The 18534-nt window shown below is 38.6% G+C and overlaps 1 protein-coding gene across 7 annotated transcripts in view; it reads right to left on the reverse strand.

Annotated features, from left to right (window-relative positions):
* MITF (melanogenesis associated transcription factor) overlaps window positions 1006-18534 on the reverse strand; it is a 230901-nt gene continuing 213372 nt past the window's right edge. For all 7 annotated transcript variants that reach the window (XM_013973641.2, XM_005695740.3, XM_018067161.1 and 4 more), the window contains exons 8-10: window positions 14368-14443; window positions 10314-10461; window positions 1006-4586 (exon numbers count right to left, since the gene is read on the reverse strand). In XM_013973641.2, coding sequence (XP_013829095.2) covers window positions 4188-4586; window positions 10314-10461; window positions 14368-14443 — 623 coding nt within the window. In that variant the 3' untranslated portion in view covers window positions 1006-4187. The remainder of the gene's footprint in view (window positions 4587-10313; window positions 10462-14367; window positions 14444-18534) is intronic.

Genomic DNA, 18534 nt, shown 5'->3' on the forward strand with positions numbered 1-18534 from the left:
ATACAAGCTGTAGACAAATGTCTGATGTTAAGATAACAATTTGGGGTGGGGAGGGGCGCACAGAGCTAGAGATTGAGGATCCTTATAGATTGTGAAGTGAGTGTGTATGGACAGGTCAGAAATCTGGGTTAAAGTCCAGGTACAGGCTCCCTGAGGTGAAAAGCCCCAACTTTCACCTTACCTGCTTTCATTGTGGTCCAGAAAATTCTCTCATTCAGATAGGAAATCTTCCTACTTTACACGTTTTTTAAGACATCACACAATCACATGTCTATGGAAAATATAAATGATTCAACTAACTCTGAAAAAGAAAAGGCTCGATTATTGTATATTACAATTTAAGGGGGAAAAGAAAAATCAAGCTTAAGAAAAAGCTGACAATCAAATTAGAAATGTTACGGGAAGTTTCTTGCTCATTTTCTCCAGAGGTTAAACCAGATGACTTTTTTTTAAAGGGCAGAAGTTTAAGGTCTAGCTAGGGAATAGAGACATGTTTTGTCTGACACTTTCTAATTCAAATTCAACATTTATCAAGTGATTATTAAGTACTTCAAAAAAAAAAAGCCAGCCAGGAGCTGGCAACCTGGGTATACTAAGGTTTCATTATCACAAATTTGTATTTTAAAAACCCAATACCTTTTTTGTAAATATGCAAGAGTTTCTCTGACAATTTCTCTCTTTGTAAAGCCACCTTTCACTGAAACATTTAAAATAAGCTCCTACATCTAAATGAATTCTTGGCATTTGGGACTTTAAAAACTCCCCAAATTCAGAGTGGGGGAAAAAACTGGATAATTACAGTTCATCTGAGTGCAAGTCATAAAGTAATCAAAAAATAGTATCTTAGAGTGGTATTTAAAATAATTTTTTAAAAAGTACTTACCAGCATTTTAAAATTTTTCACGCAATTTGTTAGTTATTAAGTCAGAAGAAATTGTGCACTATTTTTTTGATAAGGCAAACAATATTCAAAATCGGCATTAACCAAACACAACTGGCCACCACTATGTGAAAAACCAAATGCTTTAATGAGGCTATCAAGAACAACAGTTCAATTATTTCACTGGATACATTAATATTGATCCATAATATACAGTGCTATGGACCATACAGAAATTATTGCTGCATCCAACAGCAGGTGACTAGTATTAACATTACAGTACCAAGCGTCCGCAAGAGACAGTCATTTGTCATTTATTTTTTCAAGAAATAGGGTTTTTTTTTATACTGTTATCAACATCAACTTTCCCCAGTGCATTTTTAAAAAATATTAATAAGTGCATTCCTTTGTGCTTTATTTTATATCTTTTAACTTCCTATGTATTTTATTTGTTCTTATTGCTTTAATATTTTAAAACAACCAGAAAGAACTCTGTCATCCTATGTATGACCAGGTTGGTTGTATGGTTTTTTGGCAAAGTCAGAAGGTTTGGTATTTCCATTGCCATACTCAGAGGCAGGTGTACAAGTTTGGCATTTTGGTTACTCCATACGGAGGCCCAACCCCGAGTCACAATTGTGCACTCAGGGATGGGGGGAGTGGTGTGGACCATTCTCCTTGTCACAAACAGTGAGCCCAAACCACCACCTCTTGGCTTAGCTAGTCCCTAAAACATATGTGCACTCTATTTGGCAAAAAAGAAATAAATAAAACCACCCCCAAGGTTGCAGCATTCTCCTGAGCTTGCTCACCTGTCCCCTCCCAGAAACTGTTAAGAAGGGGATGGAGAAGGAGGCAATGGTGAGCTCAGGAGCTGCGAGTGTCAGGGCAGTGGTGCAACATGCCAGGCTTTCTTTCAACAAAGCTTTCTATAAGTTGGCTTAACCTTGGCCAAATTCCCTGGGCCATGGGTGAGTCAACCTTGCTCTATTTTTAAGAACTCTCACGATCAGCTAAGGAAAACTAGCATCATACCATTGCAATCTTTGACTTTTGCACCCAGCTCCCCTCCCCCCATATAAATATGAAGAGAAAAAATAGACAATGCTATGATTGTATCAATGAACACTATGGTACAATTAGCTGTTCATGCAGATTTGCATCACTATTCTAGGAAAAGAGCTATACAATTAAGAGGGGTTGAAAGAATGGGAACTAATTTTCCCTACCCCCTTAAGTCATAAAGCTATAAAACTGATAGCATCATCAATGTTTCCAAGGATTCTCATTGCCCAACGTGCATGGGAACTATGCAGTTGATTTATTTTCATGTAAGCCATCCATTCATGTATCTGACAATCACTCCTTCCCCCTGAACCCTCCAATACCCATCACCAATTCACATTTGACATTTAAACTGTTTTTCTTAAAAAAACAAACACAAAAAACCCTCCTGAATAAGGTTTCCTGATGAAAGAAGTTGGCACGCTGTCACTAAAATATATTCCATATTAAAAATATTTGCAGGAAAACTGGAAGCTCTTCTATTGTCTACGTAGGCACCATGCTACACGTCCCTCTTGATTATAGATACCATCTTGAAACTTTCTCCTACATTACAGTTCAGTCAGTGCTAGAGACTACTGCTATATTTAAGGCACTTCATTCTGAATGGATATGCTTTATGCCACTTGCTATTCAATCGTAGGCTGCTACTGAGAAATTCCATTCAACAGCCTGCCTCTTAACACCATATGTCATCTGTATAAAACATCTAGGCCTGATAGAATATATGTAACACTACTGTTATTGCATAGGACTATACAAGTAGATAATGCACTGAAACTAACTTTACAACATTGCTGTTTGTTAAAACATTGTTATCAAGTAACAGTAATTGGCCAATACAGTATTTCTCTCTTTAAAAAAACATTCAGGTTTGCTGAAATAAACCCCAATTTAAATTACCATAACAGGCATATTAACGCTATGGTTATCATTCTCCAAGAATATTGCTAGTTTTATATCACTAAAAATAAATATGTAAGTTGTTTCTCTTTTGAAAGCCAGTTTTAGCCTATTTATACTACACCTTAAATGTGTGGAAAAACAGTTCTGAGTGAGACTGTAATATACAAAATATTCACAAAGCTCTCTTTAAATGCAAGACCTTGCATAAAAGTTTTCTTTCATGTGTGTACAAAGAATGCGGAAAACCACTAGTGAGTTGTAAAAATATTGAAAACTTGCCATTTTAAGATGCATTTTCTTACAAATTAATACAAACATAATGAAAATAACAATGATAATAAAGAATCTGTACAAATCAAATGAACAGTAAAACATAATTTAAAAATAAAAATAGTAAAGCCAATTAGAAACGTGCCCAGTTTGGTTTTCTTATCAAAAGTGAAATTGAGAAAAAAAGAAAAAAAAAAAACAACTTTCAGTGCTCCTCAATATTTTGCTTTGAGAGGACATTAATGATCATTGCAAAATAAAATTTATCTCATGAAAAACTGAATCACGTTCACTGATGAGGAAACCTGTCACAGAGCACAGAGTGACGAGCAAGACGAGACTCCATGTTTCAGAGCCTTGGCCTATATCTCCTTTCAATTCAGTTGCACCTAAGGTACTGGTTGTTTTCTAACCAGACAATCCACATGAAAATGGCTGCATTTTTTTTTTTTTTCTTTTACAGAATACAGTATTTCTTTAAAGAATTTGCAGTATAAAGACTAAATGATGCTAAAAGGGTACTGTATCTTTAAGGCAGTACCAATGAATCAATACACTTACAAAATGGAAAAAGGTTAGTACGGATTCCTTTTTTCTTCTGTTTTTCCCCACCCCTCTCCTCTCTGTCTCGCTCTCTCTCCCTTTCGCTCTCTCTCTTGTTTGGTTGCTTTACATTCTTTCAATTAAACTTTACATTTCACTTCCAAGCAAGTTGCAGGCATACAGATAGCAAACCAAGTTTCCCCTGAATAAAAAAGGACAGAAATTTTTCTGACGCCAAAATCCTCTTGCTCTGAAAGCTAAAGTCTGGGTGTATTCAGTTCACAGATACTGTACATGACCGTACAATACTTCGGAGGCATTTGTAGTTGTAAAATAGAATATACAAGTCTGTTTCACAAAATTCTAAAAATAAAATATATCCTGGGCTATTGATAGAGCATGAAAAAAAAATTTTTTTTCATATTAAAAGAAAATGATCAAGAAAACCCCTTTCAGGTAAATTATTAAATCTGCTGATCAAGAAAGGAAGCAGTTTGTGAGAAAACAGAGTAGGGAGAATTTGCTAGCAAGCGTGTTCAGTTTCTTCCATGCTCATACTGCTCCTTCGGCTGCTGGTTTTGGATGCTCCGGGGGACACCGAGGAAAGAAGTGGATCAGTTATGCCAACAGGAGAAAGGGTATCGTCCATGAGGATGTCTTCCAGTTTCGACCCCATTTTTGCAGGGACGCTGTAGGCCTGGCTGCTCTCGGTCCCAGCTCCGAGGCTGTTGAAGGTGATGGTGCCATCTGTGAGATCCAGGGTTGTTGTACACGTGAGGTCTGCGTGATGCTGGAGGAGGTCTTGGTTGCAGTTCTCAAGAGCGGGTTCCTGCTTGATGATCCGACTCACCAGCTCTGGAGAGCAGAGACCCGTGGATGGGATAAGGGAAAGTCCGTGAGCTCGAGCCTGCATTTCAAGTTCCTAAAAGGGCAACAGAAGTCAGACACTTAACAAGGTGGTGCACAGGGGATTTTAGGACAGTGAATATTGAACGTGATATTATAATGATGGTTATCTGTCACTATGCATTTGCCCAAACTCAAAGGATGTGCATCGCTAACAGTCAATCCTTAGGTCAAGTAGTGATAATGGCGTGTCAGTGTAGACTCATCCACTGTTAGAATGTCTCACTCTGGTGGGGGGTATTAATATCAGGGGAAGCTGCATATATGCAGGAGTAGGAGTATATAAGAACTATCTACAACTTTAGGTCATATTTGCTCTGAACCTAAAATTGTTATAAAAAGTAAAGTATTTTTTTTAATCATATACTTGGAAGACAATAAATTATTAAAATAAACATTTTTTTGCTATTTCAAATTAATAAGTGTCATTTTTTTAAGTACAGTGTATCACTGGTAATGTATAAAATGATTTTTAAGGTGGTATATGGATTTATTATATATTAGGTAGGACAGTCTCTCATATATGTTAATGTTCACAGTGAAGATAAGTCAAAAAATATAAAAGCAAAATGTCAAAATGTGAGGTGATTAAAGGAAAATATTCAGTAAATAATATAGTCCCACAGTCCCTAAACTGTGCAGAGATATCCGTGGGTACTACAATAAACTCCCGGGATATTGGGACTATTTTAAAGTTTCAAGGGAAATGCACCTTACTGTGAGAATGATCAAACTCAATATAGTTTCATAGTTCCAGTATGAGATTGTGCTACACTCTTTCCATCATATCATATCAACACAGAGCCAGGTCTCAGATGGTTACTGTGACTCAAAAAGAAAACAAACAGAAAAACCAAGTCCTGCCTGAAAATAAATGGGGAATGGGAAAGAGGGTAACAGTGTCCAAAATGACTCCAAGGCTGGAGAAGCCGTGCCCCAAGAGGCACACACATCTCACTGGTAGTAACATGGTTATTTAAAAATAAAATGAAAATATGATTTTTCTTTCAATTTATACATTTTGTCTTCTGAAATGGTTACTAAATTGTTAAGACCTAACAAGGAAATGGTAGGTATTTCTTTGGCTTAAGGTGCAATGAAAAGGTTACTGTGATACTAAGGGTACAGGGAACAAATAAAGATTGGATAATAATAGCAGAAGTTATGACAGTGCCATACGAGTAACTAAAGTCATATCATTTAACCCATCTCATCAAGGCAAAGGGAGTTATTTTGTTTTAATTCCACAAAAAAGTTCTTACGTGTAAGAGGAACAATCTCTTCCTACAATCACATCCTTCCTGCTATAGACTGAATTGTGTCCCCTCCCCAAAATGACTGGAGAAGAAAATGGCAACCCACCGTAGTATTCCTGCCTGGAAAATCCAATGGATAGAGGAGTCTGGTGGGCTCAGGGGGTCATAGTCCATGAGGTCGAAAAAGAGTCGGACATGACTTAGTGACTAAAAAACAATCACCCTCAAGTCATACGCCGAAATCCTAATCTCCAGTAACTCAGAATGTGACAGTACATGGAGATAGTGTCTTTAAAGAGGTGATTAAGTTAAAATGAGATCCTTAGGGTGGGTCCTCATCATGAGGCACTGCAAGGACACAGAGACACAAACAGGGAAAGCCTTTCAAACAAGCTCCTTCCTGTCTCCCTTCCTGAGTATCCGTAAGTGAAAGTCCCTCAGTCGTGTCCGACTCTTTGCGATCTCGTGGACTATACAGTTCATGGGATTCTCCAGGCCAGAATACTGGAGTGGGTAGCCTTTCCCTTCTCCAGGGGATCTTCCCAACCCAGGAATCGAATCCAGGTCTTCCATATGGCAGGCAGATTCTTTACCAGGTGAGCCACAAGGGAAGCCCAAGATACAAGAGTATCCTTAGATCCTCCATAAAATGAACCGTATAGACAACTGATCCCAAAGAACATTTGCTCCTATGTGCCAATGCTATCTTCCTATGTTTTATGATACAATAAAAATAATAGACTATGTATCTGAAGCAAGACACCTTGCATCAGGAGAGAAGGCAAAGGACACAACAGGTCAAACCTCTCAACCTTTGCCCACGAGCCTAGAAACACATGTCATGTTCAGCCTGTATGAAAGGCTGTCTGATCTCCAAGGACATTCTCTAGATTCAGTACAAGTGAAAGACGGGAGTCTGAGATGTCACAACACTATCTGCATATTCCTTCATGTGATTTCCCGACACACAAGTGTCCCTGGGCATCATTTGAAAACCATGGGCTGTTTAATAATAAAATTCCAGTCCCAGTGATATTAAGGCTTCATGGTCTTTCTTCTGTGAACATTTCTGCATGCATCACTTAGGGTGAAAATGAAAGGAATCCCTTAGGCTCAAGCTGATCACATGCACTACCGTAAATCTACACCCACATGATGAAAGCAGTGCCCCCACGCTTGTAGTATGTCTTAAAAAAAAAAGTTGAATGAATAGAGGCACACGTCTTATTCTAATCTTTTGTTGTTTAATTAAAAATGTTTACCAGCCAATTAAACTTTTACTTAGATTGTTAAATAGTGTGACAAGTCTCATCTAGAAAATTCAGGTTCACTGCATGACAGAGCTTTCCTAATTAATAATGCTTTCCATGATACACATAAGTTCTAACGGCTGCTTCACTGGCACTGGGAGAAACCCAAGACATAGTCACCATGCAATTTCCAATTCATATTTTTCACAGTATTTGTATTTCACATGAATGGATATATTTGGAACCCAAGTGACTAAACAACCACAGTAAAGCATCTGGGCACAACCTTTCACCAACCAATCAACATGTAACTAACTTCATTTTATATGTGTTTCTGTTTAAAGACATCTTGTTTACAATAATATCATTGATTCGTTAAACCTAGCCTCTCTTTCAGAACAGTTATTATATGTTAATATTTGTATTGAGATGCAGATGGTGACTGCAGCCATGAAATTAAAAGACAAAAAGTAAGAAAAGTAATGACCTTGGAAGAAAAGTAATGACCAACCTAGACAGCATATTAAAAAGCAGAGACATTACTTTGCCAACAACAGTCCATCTAGTCAAGGCTGTGGTTTTTCCAGTGGTCATGTATGGATGTGAGAGTTGGACTATAAAGAAAGCTGAGTGCCAAAGAAGTGATGCTTTTGAACTGTGGTTTTGGAGAAGACTCTTGAGAGTCCCTTGGACTGTAAGAAGATCCAACCAGTCAATCCCAAAGGAAACCAGTCCTGAATATTCATTGGAAGGACTGATGCCGAAGCTGAAATTCCAATATTTTGGCCACCTGATGTGAAGAACTGACTCACTGGAAAAGACCCTGATGCTGGGGAAGATTGAAGGCGGAAGGAGAAGGGGATGACAGAGGATGAGATGGCTGGATGGCATCACCAACTCAGTGGACATGAGTTTGAGTGAACTCCGGGAACTGGTGATGGACAGGGAGGGCTGGCATGCTGCAGTCCTTGGGATCACGAAGAGTTAGACACGACTGAGGAACTGAACTGAACTGAATACTTGTATAAAGAAATAACACATTAGTATGAGTTGCTTTTAAAAATAGGTATATATACAAAGTATAAGAGACCAAAAGACCTCTGGCTAATTACATAAAGCAAGCAGCAAAAGCCAAAAAAGAGAAGAGGGCAAGGGGGATTTCCAAATGACATATAACCTCTGTTTCACTACCAAGATTCTAAAATGCTCTCCCAAGAAGAAAACCATCTTCTGCACCTCTGATCCGGGACTGAAGATTACTGCAGTGAAACAAGAGATGTGATATCTGGAAATGTTGACAGTGTTGTGGGGCATTAACAAGATCCGAGATCATAAGTAATCTGCTCTGTTAAGTAAATGTAATGTCGGGGTATAAACATCACTAGATAGCCTTTCAAGTGCCATACTCTGCATTGCTATTCCACAATTATTTGCACTGGAAACATGAAATTAAAAAAAAAAAAAAAGAAACCATTGGTGTATGGCAAAACTGGGTACAAGTAGGTATATCTACTCAAGAAGATAAAATGTCATCAACCCTTATTCATTGGTTGTGTTCAAAGTGAGCAAGTAAAGTAAAATGACTCTTGCCAACTCCTTTAATCATAAGCAAAAAGTCAGTTTTTCTTTCTCCAAGATAGTTTGAAAGGAAGTTGCATCTTTATATTTAGCATGAAGAGCCAAATGACAAAGAACCATTAGGAGCTGATATGCAAGGGGTCCCTCATCTCATGCTTACATTGGTATGTATGCTCCCTCAATGGAATGACATAAGAAGTCCAAGTATTATTAAAATCACTTTTCTCCCTTTAAGAGCAAGTCAAAGATACATATGGAAAACTTCATTATCTGGAACAATTTCTATAATTTATATCCTGATGATAAGATTTTCAAGGTGTCCCCAGGTTCCCTATAAACATGAGCTTGACCATGGACTGCGCCTCCTTCAATACTAAGACACCTTTGTACTTAACAACTACTGTGAGTTGTCATGATTTGCAGTAGTTATAGCTATGGAGTAAAATCTGTGCCCCTGCCCCCACCAAATTCATATGGTGAAACAATTCCCAATAGGATGGTATTTAGAGACAGGGTTCTGGGAGGTGATTAGGTCACAAGCAGGGGCCCTTCACGAATGGGATGAGGCCCTTATAAAAGAGAGATCCCGCAATACTTTTGTAGTGTGAAGTAATACCAAGAAGGCAGCTATCTATGAACTAAGAAGCAGGACCTCAATCCCACAATGAAACGGCCAGGATCAGATTTCCCAGCCTCTAGAACCGTGAAAAATAAATGTTTGATGTGTAAACCTCAGTCTATGGTGCTTTTTATCACACGAGCATGATTGGTCAAAGACAGTTATGTGCCACAGAGCTGCTATGAACACTGAATTAGTGAATGCTGAACCACTGCTCCTGGTGAAAACAGAGGATTACTTTCCTGCAAGCATCTGAACATGAGCTCCGCCAGTGGTTCAGTGGTAAAGAATCCGCCTGCCAAAGTTTGATTCCTGGATCTGGAAGATCTGCTGGGGTAGGAAATGGCAACCTGCTCCAGTATTATTGCCTGGGAAATCCCATGGACAGAGGAGCCTGACAGGCTACAGTCCAAAAGAGTCAGATGCGACTTAGTGACTAAACAACTACGATAAAGCATCCGGGCACAACATTTCACCAACTAATCAACATGTAACTTTATGTGTCTCTGTTTAACGACAACTTCTTTACAACATATCACTGACTCATTAATATTAAACTCAAGGCCAAGAGGACCACAACTCATGCCTGAATGAAACGTATCTCCATAAAGCACATCACAGCCTTGCTGTGCTCAGAAAGATGAGAAAGCACTTCAGGGCCATGCTCACCGGCCACTTTAAATAGCGAATCACCCCAAAACCCCACAAAATTTGAACAACAGGACACTGAAAACACAGCAAAAAGGACACCTGTTTATAGTATGAACTGAAAGAAGAAGACAGAGCATTGTTCAACCTTAACTTGGAATAAACACACCAGCTAAGCCACATTTGCCACTCTGCACGTCTGTGAATGAGCATGTAAGTGTCACAAGAGTCGATTTGAGGGTTTCAAATAACTGTTTTGCACGGAAACAAAAGCACAAAATAGAATCCACAAATAATGAGCACAGACGGTCTCACGTAAGTCAGGCCCTTATGGCTCATTACACCCCATCTTCTCCATCTCCAGTCACCTCCACCCTGCGCATGCCGGGTACCTGTATTCTGAGTAACAAGTGCCGGTTGGCATGCTCCAGCTTCTTCTGTCTGTTTTCAAGCTCTTTCGCACGTTGCTGTTCCCGTTGCAACTTTCGGATATAGTCCACGGAAGCTTTTAAAATGGTTCCCTTGTTCCAGCGCATGTCTCTGGAATGAAAATGGAAGGAAACAGAGTTTTAGTGTTGGATGCTCCATGAAAATTCAATACTCAGAGCATTCAGTTTCTCAAGATGAAATAACAATTAGAAGTTGAGAATCACTGCCATTGACTGAGTGCTAGTTATGTGCTGGACACAGTCTACTCACATCTTCTACTTTATCTTACTTCAACCAGACAGGTGCCTGGCGAAGGAGGGCTACTGGGCATGTGCTGAATCAGAGATGATTCAAATAGCCTTCCATTCCAGAGCTACATGAAGGCAGAGTCAGGACTTAAATTTAGGTCTGTTGATGACAAAGTCAATATTCTTAAACACTATATTCAATAGCAATAGCTTTCTAGGATTATAAAATTAACACAGAATAATAAACAGTTAAAAAAAATTCTGTGAGATCCCACTACTTAATTGTATGCATCATAAAAGTGGCATCCTTGGGTTTTATCACGAATATTCATAGGCCGGTTATAAATTCTCTCCGTCTCCACGTCCTCATCAATAAAATGGTGATGCTATGCTTCTGTGAGCAGCCCCACAGGTATGTTGCTAGAATCAAAGTAGACCCTTTATATGAGTATGCTGAAAAAACTCTAGAATACAGTTCCAACAATGCAGCAGGCACTGTGCTAGGATTCAACATCGTAATTACCACAGCTACCTTTAAATAGCATTTGCTGCCTGACAGGTACTTTTTAAAGTGGTTTTCTGCTCATTTAATCATAACCACCTCAATTGGTAGACATTAATATCATCCCCATTTTATAGACTGAAAAACAGAGGCACAGACAGGTTAAATAATTTGCTCTAAGTATACAGCTAGGAAATGGTCGAGCCAGGAAGCCTGGAGAATCTGGTGCCAGACTCCATCCCCTAAACCACCTTCCTCTCAAGAGACTGAATCCTCAAATCAACTAGACTAGATAGAAATAGTCTGCTCCCCACCCTCCTTTTTTTTTTTAACAGGTAAGAAAAATGGAATACTTGGGGAAAATTTCCTCCCCAAGTCACACATCTAACAGGTTTTCTAATTCAAACGCAGGCAGCCTGAGCTTGGTGCCTTTGGGTTTTTAAACACTATCGTTCTAATGCATTCCTATATGAGAACATTAAAAAAGCCATTAAGGTGTAGGTAAGGTTGGTGGTTTAGTAGCTAAGTCATGTCTGACTTTTGCGACCCCTTGGACTGTAGCCTGCCAGGCTCATCTGTCATTGGAATTTTCTAGGCAAGAATACTGGAGTAGGTTGCCATTTCCTTTTCCAGGGGATCTTCCTGACCCAGGGATAGAACTCGTCTCCTGCATTGTAGGCAGATTCTTACCAACTGAGCCACCAGGGAAGATGTAGCTAAAAGCGAGTTGAAAAACTTAAGAGTGCCCCAGAAAAATCATTAAGAATAAAATTATAACTAAACAGTGATATTTCTATATGCTTTAACCTGAGCTCTTTTATAGAAAATATCCATGATAATAATGACAATGGTAAAGCCAAAAACAATTTTATGTATGGAAAACCTCCTGTGCCATAATCTAAAGCTGCTAAAAGCAGATTGGAAGTATCAGCTGGGACATGTGAATCGTGGTGGTTTAGTTGCTAAGTCATGTCTGACTCTTGCAATCCCATGGACTGCAGCCTGCCAGGCTCTTTGTCCATGTGATTCTCCAGGTGAGAATACTGGAGTCGGTTGCCATTTCTTTCTCCAGAGGATTTTCCTGACCCAGCAATCGAACCCAGGTATCCTGCATTGCAGGCAGATTCTTTATCAACTGAGCTATAAGGGACACCCCATAATCTATAGCTGATCAAAGATCAGAAGTATCAGCTGGGATGTGTGAATGGAGGAACATTAAAACAAGCCACCAAGTAATTGATCCTCACATGCCTTAGATGGAGAACAAAACAGAAGCTCTCCCATGAGATGCTGAGTTACAGCCCCTGGAGAACTCCCTGGGGCTGATCTCTGGGGTCTGGGCACCAAAAATGGCAACCCAGGGAGGTGTCCTGAGATGCTAAGAGTGAGCACAAACCCAACCTGTTCAAGGCTTAAAGGAAAACAACAGACCTGCCTCAGCAGCCAGAGAGAAATAAAATTATACTGAAAGATGCCTTCACTAGGCCAATAAGGTGAGAAACCCGTAATTAAACATGAAAGCAGATACTCTGGTTTTAAGAGGTGATGACTCTAATCACTTGGGCTTCCCTGGTGGCTCATCTGGTAAAGAAGCCGCCTGCAATGCGGGAGACCTGGGTTCGATCCCTGGGTTGGGAAGATCCCCTGGAGGAGGGCATGGCAACCTAATCCAGTATTCTTGCCTGGAGAATCCCTATGGACAGAGGAGCCTGGCAGGCTGAAGTCCATGGTGTCACAAAGAGTCAGAATGACTGAGTAACTAAGCACAGAATTAAAATCACTTACCTTGGGTTTCACTTCCTTGTGAGACCCAATTAATTAATTATGCTTTGGAGTTTTCTTTTTCTTTTTTTTGCAATGAGAGCAATCCTTTTTTTTTTTTTCCTCACACAAGGCAGACCTAGTCTAGGGTAGGAGAGGGTGTGGGGCTGTGATCAGCTTGACTATGTCTCTATAGCAGCCCCAAGGTCTGTGACAGAAACCTGGCTTAGGACAGAACAGATGCGGTCTGCTGTATCTTAAAACAATGCCTACAATTAAAGATTGTTATCAGTTCAGATTATAAACACATAAGTATTCTAATACAATAAAGAAGATATGCAAATAGAGGCTTTCACTGCAGCCCCATAATTTCATAATATGTTGCTAAAGAGATCCATGTGCTGCAGTTTAAAAGAATATGCTAAAAAGTGAAAGCTGATAAAGAACAGGAAAATGGGAATTCAATTTCAACTATCATGCAAGACTGACTATAGGAAATGAAGGTCACAGCCCCTTCGTAGGATGCATTTGTGCTGCAGAACTGAGAATTTGAATGTTTTGAGTTTCAAAACGGCTTTCCTTGAAACCTGGGAAAGTGAAATGTTGATGATGGAGACTTTGCTTGAACATTCATCAAAACCACCTTAGAATGGGCAATGGTTTTATTTTGTCACAAATTCTCTGACAATAATGTGAATAGCAAATTTAATAAGCCTTGCATGAATAATGGTTGATTTCATCTTTACATTTTATTAGGTAGCTAAAAGGTCATATTCAGAGGCTAATTTCATAGAATGCCTGTGGGAGCCATTAAAATGTATACATCTTCGAGCCCTTTACTTCAAATGGGCCAATTTCTAATGGATAAAAATTGTGTATTTGTTGTCCTATTTGCTGACATTGCTGGTAGGAAAATTATCTTTACAACCGTTATCTCTGAAAGAGTGCATTAGAGACTGGAAGTTGAAATCCAAATTAGCTGACCGATGCTTATAAGAGGATTAACAATTTCTTTTTTTCCCCTTGATTGGTAAAACAAACAAAGGGCATATAATTTGGGGGGGGGGGGAAACTGACTTTTTATCTACTGAAGATTGTTAAACTTGAAATCTCCAATATCAGCTCTCAGTGCCTATATTGTATGAGCTTAAAAGCAAATAAATAGCCAACAAATCTTGCTTTATCACCTACTGAAGTCTCTGTCCAGTATGAACTGATAAAATAACTTTTTTAGTAGTTCAGTGTTTGTCAAAGATTCTCAGATTTCAGGAAGCCACCTTCCCACCTCCAAAGCTGAACAGCTCATGTCCAATAATCTTTTTGAACAACTCAGTTCAGGTCTCTTGAGATTTTAGTTTGATAAACCAACCAAAAGAAAGGAGCAGGTGGTATGCATAAATGAAACCAAAGGAAGAAGGGATACGTCTTTAGTTTTATCTGCACACTTTTTGCAACATATGAAAAAACACTAAGGTATGAAAAAATATATGATGCAATTGTACTCACGGATCATTTGACTTGGGAATCAAAGTACCTAGTTCCTTAATACGGTCATTTATGTTAAATCTTCTTCTTCGTTCAACTTCAAAAAAAGAGCACAGGAAAGGGCTATTAGTAATGGTGCCATAGACGCATTTAGCACATCTCATTAAAGGCATGTGTATATTATCTCTGCTTGGTTGGGACAATGAAAACCTGAATCTATATTTCCCAGTTACTTTCCTGTTTTTGGTACTGAGGTTAAAGCCCTTTAAAAGATGAGCTACCTTGGTACAGAACTGTATCATTTATGAAGCCTTGAGATTATAATTTCTCATTTGACCCTAGTAACTCCTGAAACTAGAGCTACCATCCTTAGTTACAAATGACAAAACTACCTAGGTGATATCAGAGAGCTGATGAGGACACAATAGGTGGAGAATAGCCAGTATTTGACCCTGAGCCTCCAGACCAGGGGCAGCAAGTTTTCTGCAAAGATAGCGAGCTCTCTGTAGGCCAAACAGCAAAAATAAGCATATAATTAAGTACCTACACAGCAAAAGAGAAAACAGATTTCCATAAATTTTGTGTTGACAAAATTCAAAATGTACTAATATTAACTGAACACGATTTTCAATGATGCAAGTTTACTGAAAAGAATCACTAGATATTGAAACTTGTATTTTATATAATTTTCACATGTCATAAAAAATTATTCTTCGGGCATTTTAAACCATTTAAAAATGTAAAAAAACATTCTCAGACTATAGGCCATACAAAAACCTTTCCTCCAGTCCAGGAATACCCAACAGAAACATACTGCAAGTTTCACGTGTAGTTTTTAGTTTTCTAGCAGTCTCATTAAATGAGTAAAAACAAAGAAGTGAAATCTGCTTTAATATTTTTATTAAACTCACTATATCAAAAGCATTATAATATCAACACGTGGACTATATAAAAATTTATAAATATTTAACATCCTTTTATTTGTACTAACTTTTCAAAATCCAGCGTGCATTTTATACTCGCAGCAAATCACAGTTTGAAGTAGGCACATTTCAAATGCTCAACAGGCAGACATGTCCACTGGCTACAATAATGAATAAAATCATCCTAGAAGTCAAGCATCTTCAACTATACTATGCATCCTAACAGCATTCTTCTTTTATAAATCCAGTTGTATGTTGAACTGAATAATCATCTTCTTGGGGGAAGGGGGGTGAAATAGTAGGCATATGACTTAATAAATGTTTTAAATTTACCTAGTCTGAAAAGAAATTCCAAATAACTTAAAGTCTAATAAACTGGATTAAAGGTATTAATATTTTACTTTGCATATACAAAACCTAATATATATTTATATTTGACTCACTAACATTCTGCATGCTCAATAAATAGTATTATTCACTACTTTCTCAGTGCATATTATATTTTTTTCTTAGCTGAGTGATTATTTCTAAGATTAAATCAGTTATGCATAACACAGTCTTATCATCAGACTTTTATAAAATAGAAACAGTTAGGGATAATCACTGGCTCTGAAGAAGAAATTTTTGGACCTCTGATCTAGCTAACCTTCCAAAACTCTGAAGCATGACATGTTTTCTTTTTCCAAGCATATAATATTCATAAAAAAATCAAACATTGCTGAAATACATAAAATGAAATAAAAGTCTCTAATGAGCCTGATACCACCACTGTAAAATTTGTTACATATCCTTGGTGATTATTTTTATGTTCTAAGAAAAGCACACACGTGGCCTAGGGGTGCACCCAGGAAACAGATGTTGGGGATCTTCTTAATCTACATTCAATTCCTGGTAACCTCATTTACTATTATGGTTTTGAATACCACATATACAATGATGACTATCGTATCTGCAGCCCAAACATCTTCCTGGAACTCTAGACTCACAAATCTACTACTAGAGACTTATGAAGGTCATATGGAAGTCCTCCATATAAAGGTGCAATGGGCAGCCCTGACACTCCAGACTTCAGCCCCTGATCTTCCTTTTTTCAATAAGCTTCACCCCGGGGCTTTCTTACCTCACTGTAACTCCATCTGTCCAGTTGCTTAGGGCAGAAACTTAGAATCAGTTCTGTAGCTCTATTTCTTCCACATCCTATATTCAATCCATCATCAAAATCTGCTGGCTCTATCTCTGAAATATTTCCAGAAGCTGCCCACTTCAAATCTCTGCTGCTGCCTGATAGAAACCATCAGCATCTCTTGCCTGGATTATTGCAGTCCTCCCAAGTGGTACTTCTGCTTCACCCATGCTCTTCATTCCCTATCCCCATTAGTCTATCTACAATGCATAAGCTATGAAAACATGAGTCAGAGCTTGTTTTGTTTTGTTTTGTTTTTCAGAACTTGTTAATCTCTTGCTGAAAACTCTTCAATCGCTTGCCCTTGAGGTGTCCTACAGGATCTCTGAGTTCCCATCCCTCTGATCTCATTTCTCTTCCTCTCCTCCTCTGATCACGTTTTATTGTGGCTCATCTGTGTTCCTCCTATCCTCAGCTTCATGAGCTTCTTGCTCTTCCTCAACCAAATCAGACACACTCCCCACTTTAGGACCTCATATTGCTGTTCCCCCTGCCTGGAACACTCTTCCCCCAGATACCTGAATGGCTCTGCCCTCACCCTCCTCCAGTAGTGACTCAAATTTACCTATGAGCCCTCCCTGACTGCCTATTTAGAAGGGACCCACCTCCTCCCGTACCCATCCCAACACTCTACTCCCCTCTCTGCACTCTGCCTCCTCATAGGACTTTCTGACATCTAACATCTATATATTTCATTCATTCATTCATTCATTCATTTAATCATAGACCTGTCTACCATCTAACATTTGCCTGTTTCTATTTATTTATATATGCTTAGTCATTGATGCCTTCCAAGTACCCATATGAGCCTAGCACACACTAGGCCTCCAACAACCATGAACCGAATAAAGTATAACATCACTAAAGCAGAATTACACGAAAACCCATTCTGCATCTATCTTTTCTCACTTAACAGCGTATTGTTGATACCTATTATCATCAACATTTGTATGTACTACATTTTATTTTTAATTCAGTGCCTCCCCCCTCAACTATGTTTTTACTATAAAAGTGATACCAGCTTGAAAAAAATGGCAAAACATGCAAAAATGTGTAAAGAAAAAAGTAAAACAACTCTGCACACCATCCAACATCTATATGCCTGAGGAAATTGCCAGTGACAAGGCTGACTCCTAGATCTTCTACACACACACACACACACACACATACACGCATACACAGTGTGTTCCTTTTACATAATGGGATCCTATACATATCATTGTGCCGTTTGCTCTCCTCATTCAGTAATTCGTTGCAGACAGATGAAACAGACCAACACCATTCTTCTTAAGAGCCACTGAGTGTCCTTTATAAGGATATACCATAATTTATTTTTTTACAAATACGCTACTGATAAATATTTAGACTATTTCCAATCTCTTTCTTTTTCAAAGGTATAATGACTACTTTTGCTAGTGGTCACATGTACTTTTTATTCCCCTCACAGTACTTAGCCTATGCTGAAAACACCATCTGCATGAATCTGTTTGCTCTCCCATTCTGTTTGCCCCTGACTTACATGTAAGCTTCTCAGGACAGGGGACAAATCTGCCTGTCTGGTTCACCTCTGTAGAAAAGTGTCTTATACACAATGGGGCTCAAAAAGTAGTTACGCATGAATAAATGAATGTAATCTTTAGCTCATTTTGTCAGGAACTCTTACAAGATAAATTCCTAGAAGAGGAAAAGTCAATGGGCAAGTGAACCTTGAGTATTAATTTCTAACAGTTCAACGAAATCTTAAGACTGCTTTACTGTCCTCAGAGTTGGAACTGATAATATTTGCACTTTACAGACAACCCTGAACTTGAGAGTTCAGGTGACAAAGTAAAGGCGGATACTGTTCTTGCCAACATCCAACTTAGTTTTCCACATTTCAGTATAGGAGAAGCTTTAGAGACTGCCTCATTATCTCATTTCTAATGTATTTTAAAAGAAGAAATATCTTAGAGTAAAGTTACTTGAAAACCAGAAGAGACTTTAGAAATATTAGTCAAAATCTCTTGGTTAATAGGTGAGAAAAGTTTCCTCTAAGTGAAAGGGTAACTGGGAAGAGCAGGATCTATTCAAAGAAAACACACA

This window comes from Capra hircus, chromosome 22 (assembly GCF_001704415.2).
Source record: "Capra hircus breed San Clemente chromosome 22, ASM170441v1, whole genome shotgun sequence".
NCBI lineage: Eukaryota > Metazoa > Chordata > Mammalia > Artiodactyla > Bovidae > Capra > Capra hircus.